Source organism: Chiloscyllium plagiosum, chromosome 4, assembly GCF_004010195.1.
Source record: "Chiloscyllium plagiosum isolate BGI_BamShark_2017 chromosome 4, ASM401019v2, whole genome shotgun sequence".
In the NCBI taxonomy this organism is placed as follows: Eukaryota; Metazoa; Chordata; class Chondrichthyes; order Orectolobiformes; family Hemiscylliidae; genus Chiloscyllium; species Chiloscyllium plagiosum.
The window spans coordinates 101396392-101406014 of NC_057713.1; the positions used below are offsets into that span (position 1 = coordinate 101396392).

Genomic DNA, 9623 nt, shown 5'->3' on the forward strand with positions numbered 1-9623 from the left:
GTATCCTCCCCTACCCTTCCTGTTATCCCTTGATCCCATTCTCCTTTTTGTTATTTCTTCTACTGCCGCCACCATCATTTTGGCTTTCTGTTTCTGCTTCTCGTCTTCCCTTTTCACATACACTTTCTGTGCCTCACGTAACAGTTCTTCCATCTGTCTTTCACTCCATCCATCTAATTTTTGTAATTTCTTTTGTATGTCCGGCCATGATTTAGTTACAAACTGGACCTTTAAGAGTCCCTGTGCTACCGGATTATCGGGATCCATTTCCGAATACTTCCTTGTGGCTTCCTTGAGCCCTTTAAGAAATGCAGAAGGGGTTTCATCCTTCTCTTGTTGTACTTCAAAGGCCTTAACAAAGTTTTATGATCTAGGTGCCGTCTCTTTAATTCCTAATATTACCATTTCTCAGATTGGCTCCCTATTTTCTCTGTCATTACTTTCCCAATGAAGGTCAACATTTGGGAATTTCTGTTCTGCTGGGGCTCCATCTTCCCCAACTGGGTGCTTCTTTTCCCATTCCTGTAAAGCTGCTCTCCTAATCATACCTCATTCTTCCACTGAAAATAACGTTCCTAAAATTGCTATCAGTTCTCCCCAGGTATATAAATTAGGCCCTAGGAATTGATCTAATTGTTCGGCTAGTCCAATCGGAACCTCTCTTTAGGGACATAATTTTATATTTTCCATTATTTCTGCCCCTCCTTTACGTGTGGTGGCTCGAGTGACTCTGGGCCCCCCCCCCCCCTAGGTTCTGCATCTTTTAGCTCAGAGTCCATTCCCCTTTCTGCGTCTGGACTCGGTTCTACTTCGGGAGCTGTTGGCTCATTCCGGGGAGTAGTATATGGGGGCGGCATACAGGTTAAGGGATCCCATTGTGGCTTCCCTTGTTCATTCTTTTTCTGTTCTTTCCCTAATTCCTCCGTATTCATGGGACATAATTTTACTCCCGCGCTCTCTATCCAGCAAGCCGCATAATCTGTACAGTTCTTTTCGATTGACATATATATTAAGATCTTGACATAGCCAATCCTCATCGGACCCATATTTGGGCCAAAAAAAAACCAGACCCCTTAATACTTTCTTAGTCGAAACGAAACAACAATAGTTTATCATTGTAGCCTTATCTTTCTCCTGCGTCCGGGAGTTGTATACCCAATTACCCAACATTCTCCCCAAAGAACTGTCAGGCGGGATATATCCCCCTTTAACGTTACTTGCAGATCAGTTGTTACACAGGCAACTCCCCTTGCCTCCCATTATTGCAAATTTAATTAATTTGGCCAATTATATGCTTTTTTTGAGACTTCAACTGTTCTCCATAAATTACTTTTATGTAAGGATAAAAGAGATTAGTTAGAAACTGATAGTAAGGCAGTCATGACCTGTAAAAAGAACAGGAGTTAACATTTTATTTCATAATCTGTAAAATCCTTAACCTTAAAAGAAATCATGTTAAAATTTCCATAGTAGAAATCAGATTCAAAACAGTCCTGGATCTCAAGCTCCAGGGAACAAAGCACAAACATTCAATCACCAACAAACAAATGTGCATTCAAACCAAATCACAAAGGGTTAAACTTTCTACTAGCTGTACAGCTCTCTCACACTCTCACACTCTCTCTCACACTCTCACTCTCACTCACTCACACTCACTCACTCACCGGATCTCACAGACACTTTGAGCTTCCCGCAACTACTCCTCTAGCTTTCGAATATTCTTCTGGACATCTGGCCATAAGTTCGTTACGAAGTGCACCCTCAGTAGCCCTTCTGTCTGTTTTCCATTGACATATGCTTTATTTTATATATCGCCAATTCCCCATACTTTCCGTTAGTCCCGACCTAAAGGTCTCTTTTCTTACCTTGGTCTGTGCACAGTTACCTGGTCGTTTTGGTGCGCCCCGTCCCACGGCAATTCCTGCAGCAAATACCACTGCCCCCCGGTCGCCCGGATATATCCTTTTAAGACCTTTCCCTACCCGGGTCTTGTGCACAAGAGTTGCCCAAACGAACCCGCCGCATCTGCCCGCCTTGTTTCTAGGGTCTCCCAGTCCGGATCGTACTCGCCCAAACCATGAACGACAAGCAAGGGAGTCGGAGATCACCGAAATCGGCGAGGTGCACCTCCTCCGTCGTCCCAACAGTGTCGAGCAGTCGGAGTTTTGGATCCCGGACGAGCCCCAGTTGTGAGAAACAGAAGTCACTCTCAAATCAGCCTGAGACAAAGCCTTGGAAACAAGAACAATTTATTACGACCTTGCAAGTACCGGACGCCTCTGCAATCGAGCAAAAATGTGCACGTAACAAAGCATGTAAACTTTCTTTGTTCAGTTTGCAAGTTGCTGAATCACGTCTCCCTTTTCTCATTGGTCTAATCTCATCCTATCATAAGCCGGTTACCTCACTTGTTTTTTTTCTCTAGTTATTTTCTTATCTGGCCATCTTGTTGTCCTTGTATGTCTGCATTCTTTGTTCCTTATTTGTTACAGCTTGTTCTCTTATCCCGTTTCTCTTATCATACTATAAGCTTTATTGTGAAATGCCCCTGCTGCTGCTTTTGTGGTCAGCTACAACCCTTCATAGTTATTTCTTAGCTTAAAACTATTTTCTTTAAAAGACCCTCTATCTTCATTAAAGTCTTAGCCTTAAGTATACTACATGCTACAAGAATTCTGTGACCGTTTGTATAATGTCCCACTCCTGCAACACCCCACCCCCCCACCTGCAGAAACTACATTTCTAACCTCCCACAGTACCAGTCTCAGACTGATCTCTTTCTTCACTATCTCCCTGGGTCCCACCCCTACACCTTAACTAGTGCAATTCCTCAAGAGCAGCTCTAGCAAACCTCCCTGCCAGTATATTAGCCCCCCCTTACAATTCAGATGCAAGCCGCCCTTCTTGCACAGATCACTTCTACCCCAGAACAGATTCTAATGATCCAAAAATATGAACCCTTCTCCATTGTGCCTGTTCCTCATCCATGCATTCATTTGCTCTGTCTTTCTATTCCTACTCTCACTAGTTCATAGCATCAGGAGTAATCCCGATATTACCTGTTGATCTCCTTCTTAAATTCCTGCCTAACTTTCTACATTCTTCCTTCAGAATCTCATCATTTTTCCTTCCTTTGTCATTAGTTCCAATGTGTGCAATGTTGGACTTTGGCTCAATCTGCCAATTTAAATTTACTTTATTTTATGTGTGAGCCAAATCTTGCGTGTTCTTTTAAATGAAGCAATAGAAGACGATATTCGGTCTCACACTCTTAATTTATTTTACACAGTAAGTGGACAAAGCATTCAGAGCTCTGGGTCTAAACCTCTTTGTCTCTGACAAACTACAAAGTGTGTCAGTTCAAAAAATAAGACCTCGTTTTATGCCCCAGTCTTTTATACAATAAAAAACGTCATATAAACACTGAGGTAGAATTATCTTCTGATTGGGTGTTGGTCTGACTCCATTCCCCACCTCCTCGCATTCCTAGCTGTCCGACCCCACGTGACCTCCTTTTGCCCGCGAAATGGAGCATCACGTGACCTCCTCAACCCACTTCCGAGGCGCGAAACGGAACATCACGTGATCGCCCGATCTCTTCCGGGGTGCGAAACGGGACGCCACGTCACCGCCCCGCCTGCTTGGTTTACAGAGTCACCACAGGGTTTTGAGTGCTGAATCCATCCAGAGTCACAGCCAGCCTTCTGTTTTTAAAGTAAGGAACATATTTACAGCAACAACCTCCTGCTGGTCACACTCTCCTTTTGAGAATATTCTGCACTCTACTCCGAGATATCCTTGATCCTGGCGGCAGGGAGGCAACACATCATTCTGATTTCTCACTGTCAGCTGCCGAAATATCTGTCTGTGCCTCTGACTAGAGTCCCCTATCACAATCGATCGCTTGGAACCTGATATACCCCTCATTAAATTAGAGCCAGTCTTGGTATCAGAAACTTGGCCGTTCGTGCTACATTCCCCTGAAAGTCCATTACCCCCTACATTTTCCAAAACAGCATACTTGTTTGAGATGGGGATAGCCACAAGGAGACTCCTGTAGTACCTGCCTCCCTCTCCTCCCTTTCCTGGAGGTAACCCATCTACCTGACTGGATCTGCGGTTTTTCTCCCTTCCTGTATTAGCTATGCATCACACCCCCTAGCTCCTGTAAATTGCTCATTTCCTGTAACTGGTGCTCCAACTGATCCATGCAATCTGATAGGATTTGTAACCAAACGCATTTCCTGCAGACATAATCATCAGCAACATGGAAATTCTCACTCAGATCGATAAGAGGAGCACATCACTCTAGGATTGATTTAGTATTTAGATAGCCCTTTTTAGCTAGGTTTTGAGGGAAGGTGTAAAGGAAGCTAATGTGTTCTTGTCTGTTTCTTATGTGAAACCTGACACCAATTAAATCCTTAGAATTGAAAGGCAGCTTCTGATCTGTGTTAAACAGTGAAATTAAGAACACATTGACTCACCAGCATTTGCAGTAATTTGCTTTTACTTGAGGGTTTAGAAACATTCTTGTCGAAGCTGCATGTAGCAATTTAGGTTAGTATGGGAAAGGTCGAAGTAAACCCAATTATTTGGGTTCACACTATTCTAGGTACAAGGACGCAGAAATTGTATTAAAATCCTGAAGGTATCAAATTGAGTGAACATGCAACTATGTTTTGTTTTATTGAGCTACAGGACAAATATTGGGAGTCAGGACACCAAGAACATCTTTGATCATGTTCAAAATAGTACTGTGAGATGCATTTGAGAGAACAAATTAAGTTTAATATTTACAAAAGAACTAAGTGCAGAACTCCATCTCAGCATTGCACTATATTGTTTGCTTATGATTGTTTATCACTTTTGTTGGCAGGATGCAGTGCACAAATCACAGGGCTAAAAGAATAAATCTACTTTTGGAAAGGCTGGTGTAGAGGATAGAAAAAATAATAGAACAGGTGATGTGTCAATGCTTTTTGTGCAAATCCTCATCTTCAGTGTAATATTATTCCATATATGATACTTCAAATTTCCTTCAAGGTTTTGTTCTCTAAGAGCTGGGACTTCTCCTTTTACTAGAACTGAAGGGAGATTGAAAGGAGATACTTTGTTGGCATTGAGAGCATTGTTTTACTTCCAAATTAACTCTTGACCCTCCATCTGTTAAGGTAGAAGGTTATTCTTTCTTCCAGCTGAAGAACTGAAAATTATTAACGAAAACAGATTGCGAGGAGAAACTCAGCAAGTGTGAAGAGAAAATGAAATTAACGATTTGAGTCCAGTGACCTTCTTCAGAACTGATAGTAGCAAGGAAAATATGCGAAATAAGTTAAAGACAGGGGTAGACAGATACTGTCTTTTATTTCTATACAAGGTTTGCGCCTCTTTAAAGATAGGGAGAGCTGGAGCCCAGAGAGAAAGAGAGAGAGAATGACAAAGGGATGCTTAATAAAATGCCAGAAAGAACAAAAAGCTGATGGTGGGTCCATCAAATAAGTGAAAATGAGTGCAGTGCTGAAAGCATGGTTTGTCTGGGTAAAAGACATGGAAGGTGGTATTCAAGCTCTAAAATTATTAAACTCAGTGTTGAATCCTTAAGGCTGCAGGGGCCCCAAATTGAAAATGTTCTTCCAGCTTGTGCTGAGCCTTGCAAACTTCTTGTTCTGCTCAAGGAAATCGATGCAGATATTAAAAGTCATTGATTTTGCACATGTGTGTTTGGTTCTTTTAGGCAGCATTATTCCTGGTGTCAGGTGATCATACAGGCATTGGGTATACTAACTCCCAGGCCTAGATCTCAAGACATGCAAAGGCTTTGCGAGACAAAGCTGCAGGTGAAGTCCAGAAGGATGTAAGCAAAATATTTAATCTTTTTTGAAATTATCATTGATCAGAAATTGGTGTATAATGGGAAATTCTCTTTTAAAGATACTCTGTTTATATTTCCCTTGTTCACCAAATCCCCCTCATTCACCATAACTGACCAATTGTAAATTGCTTAAATGATGACCACCGTGTGTGTATTCCCATTAAAAATTTATGTATCACTGTTGTAATCGGAGGTGATTTTTTAAAAAAATTAACCTTTTTTTTTCTAATCCACCTGTTCAGAGATGTTGTTTATATGCTTCTGAAGCAGCTGGGACTTGAACCCAAGTGTCTCACTTCAGAGGTAAGGACAGGACCACTGCACCACAAGATGGCCAGTTCAAAGGTGATGTTTGAGTGAGACATTTAACAGATTCCTGAAGAAGGGCTTATGCCCGAAACGTCGATTCTCCTGCACCTTGGATGCTGCCTGACCAGCTCTGATCTCCAGCATCTGCAGTCCTCACTTTCTCCTGAGACATTTAACTAGCTTTGCCTGTCTGTTCAGATGAGGATCTCCTTCCATTATTCAATGAGGAAAGGGGTGTTTTCTTGATATCCTAACTGATACTTGTTGGTTATGCAAATTCTTTGTTTTTATTTTGTGAAGCCTGCAAAGAACTTAACTTTTTTATTGTTTCTTCCACAGTCCACCAAGGATCAGAGACTTGTGTATTCTGGCAAACTTCTCCCTGACCACTTGCAGCTCAAGGACATTTTTAGAAAGGTAATTTAAAATTCCTTTTAATCTTGTTTGGTTACTGTTGCATGAATTAAAATAAATTGCAGTGGGATTGAAATTTAGATATGTCTTGTTTTCTGTGCTCTTTCAAATGTGCTCCAGCACCGATACTCCTCTTGGCTCCAAGTTGTTTTAAATTGAACTTCCGTATTAAAATCATTAACATGCTTGTCATATGGTATTCACAGGTCTAAGTATGGTGGTGACTGATCATAATTGGGTAGTAATATGCATGGATGAGGATGTTGTCAAGTTCTGTCAGTGAGTTGGGGAATGGAATATATTTTCTGGGATCTAGTCAGGGTGAGTTGGAATGATTTGGGCTTGTGTATTTTAGCAGACAATTTTTTTTAAAATCACAGCAAGAGGGATTGTTGCTGGGCAATGTAACTCAGTTCCCAGAGAAACTGAGTGTAATTTTGAACACTCTGACAAACGTCAATAACTGAAGATGAAGGGTCTAACAGAGCAGGCTGTAAAGTAAAACTTACTCCATCTTGTTGCAATCTTAAAGGTTGACAGCTTGTTAAAATGATTTGAACATATCCGCTCCCTTAACAGACCATGCCTGTATTGGCAATGAAAGTACTATCAGAGGCTTGCAAATCTTACTCAAAGCTAATATCATAGGTTCTGTCCTTGAGGATGTACTCAAATTTTTGGCCCTTTTTGAATTGACGTTGGTTAGGAGTCTCTTCTTCCTATATTTAAGATGCTTAAGAGTTTACATTTTCCAAGTGCACCAAATCATCGTAGAGCACCTGACTGATTGATTGTTTCCATATTCTTAGGGCCTATTCACTATTTATTTGCAAGAAAATTTGTCTTTCCTTTGCGCATACAATCAATATTTATTATTAATTAATATTAATTACTAAAGTACTTATAGAACAATTAGAGAGTTTAATTGTTTTTCCTGTTTGGAGGGGAGTGGCAATCCGGAATTCCTTAACTGCAAGAGTCATGGAGGGTGAAACCTTACATTTAAAATGTACTTGGGTAATCATTTGAAGTGTTGCAGGTTACAAGACTAGAAACTGATACGTGAGCTTAGGGTGGATAATTCATTATGGGCTGCATGATGTCCTCTGTACTATGAATTTCTGACACTTAAGATTCAATTAAATCTGTCTCAAGGTCTCTTCTGTGGGGAATTTGAACTTCAGGAAACTTTCAGTTGGGCACTTGTGACAAGTGTGATGAAGCTTAAACTCATCATTTATCTTCCTGTTTTACCTCCTGACTTAGTCTGTCATATTCCAAATTAATCAAATACGATCCTTGTCTTTGTTGTATAACTCAACTGGAGCTGTAGGTGCCCGAGTCAGAAGAGAACATTGGCATGTACTTTAGTGTCAAGGTTATTTAAAGTCTGGCTTACTTACCTGTGTTAAAGTAACACAGGTCTTTTAATTGTTTTAAATTAGTACTCAGATTTTTGCCATCAAAATGCAATGTAAAATAAGATTTGTCAATACCACTTTTACTTGTGAATTTCCTTCACTCTGTTCTGATATTGGTCCTCAAACGTGGTCATGGACCAGATGGACTGCAGGCTGATGCAAAAGACCAGTCATTTGGACTGGTCGTCGCTACGAAAGGTTTGACACATGTTTAACTCCATGCATTGTTTTAGACCTGACTTCATTGATGAAGCGCTTCCTGCCATTCATAACAGCATTAAAAACCCAAATTTTCAACAGAAAAACAGAGGGATGGAAAAACTGAACATGGAGCCTGAGCTCAGCTCGGAACCAATCCATCGTCTCATTGGCAGCAGTGCCAGTTTTCGCATTTGATTCTGATGCGAAGTTTTTTTTTATGATGATGTGCAAAAATGGGTTCGGTGGGATGCGGTGTCTATCAACAAAAATGTTTGAGAGTCAATGGTCTGTAGAAATCATTGTTGTGTCTTTGAAACTTCATTTGAAGTTTGGAGATTTTTCTGGGTAGTATTCATAATAAGTCTAATACCTGTAGTATGTTTGAATTCCTTTCTTTTGTTTTTGTGTTCTAGTTTACTCTAAATTAGTTACTGTTTGTGTTAACTCATGCACAGTGATGTCTTGCAGCAATTTTTGTCTCAAGTGCCACTGAGTAATTTCAGCGTTAGTGTGGTAGTGAGTACTGAATTTAGCTTTGGTATATCTGTGAATACAATAGAATTGGAGAGAACCACAAAGTTAACTTTCAAGCAGCAATTTTTGTCTCAAGTGCCACTGAGTAATTTCAGCGTTAGTGTGGTAGTGAGTACTGAATTTAGCTTTGGTATATCTGTGAATACAATAGAATTGGAGAGAACCACAAAGTTAACTTTCAAATCAGGCAAATCAGAAAGATTGGACCAGACCATGATGAGAATAATGAAGAAACCTGCCATAGTTGGGCCAAATTGATTGACTATTCGGATATAGAGAATTCTGGGTAATCCAAGATGGAGGACAGGAAAAATTTCTGGCTGTAAGAGCTGCTCCTTTTTTTTTTTGAGGTATTTTAGGTGTTGGAGGTGATTTCCTCGAATTCCAGGAGCATCAATTACTGTTTTATATGCTGTTGCATTGTTTTGGAACTTTGGAAAAAAAAAGTCAAAACAACAGCAGTTTAAAAGGGAGAAGAACAGACAAAGGAAGCACATGGTGAGGACAGTGCAGGAGAGAGAGAAAACCTGCACAGTTACTGCCTTTGCTGTTTGAATTCATGTATCGCTGGACATCGGAGCGCATCTGGGAAAATTAACGAACAGTGAAATTCACAACTAATCTTGGAGGAACTGTTGGGTGAAGTTCACAACACAGAATCAGATAAGTTAATTGTTTTAAGTCTGTCCAAGAGAGAGGCTGCAGTAGTGGCTACAGTGGATTCTTTCTTGACTATATGTTTTTAGAGAAGTCTCTTGATTAAACTTAAAATATAAGCCATAGCTATTAATTTAACCTGGGGCAGTGTTTTGTCGAGGAATAAGACGGTGTTATTTTCTGGGTCTGTAGATTGTGAAGGAGCAAAAATG

General features: G+C 40.5%; 1 protein-coding gene across 2 annotated transcripts in view; it reads left to right on the forward strand.

Moving 5' to 3' along the window:
* Positions 1-9623, forward strand: part of herpud2 (HERPUD family member 2) — a 73979-nt gene that overhangs the window by 31013 nt on the left and 33343 nt on the right. For both annotated transcript variants that reach the window (XM_043688755.1, XM_043688757.1), the window contains exon 2: positions 6524-6601. In XM_043688755.1, coding sequence (XP_043544690.1) covers positions 6524-6601 — 78 coding nt within the window. The remainder of the gene's footprint in view (positions 1-6523; positions 6602-9623) is intronic.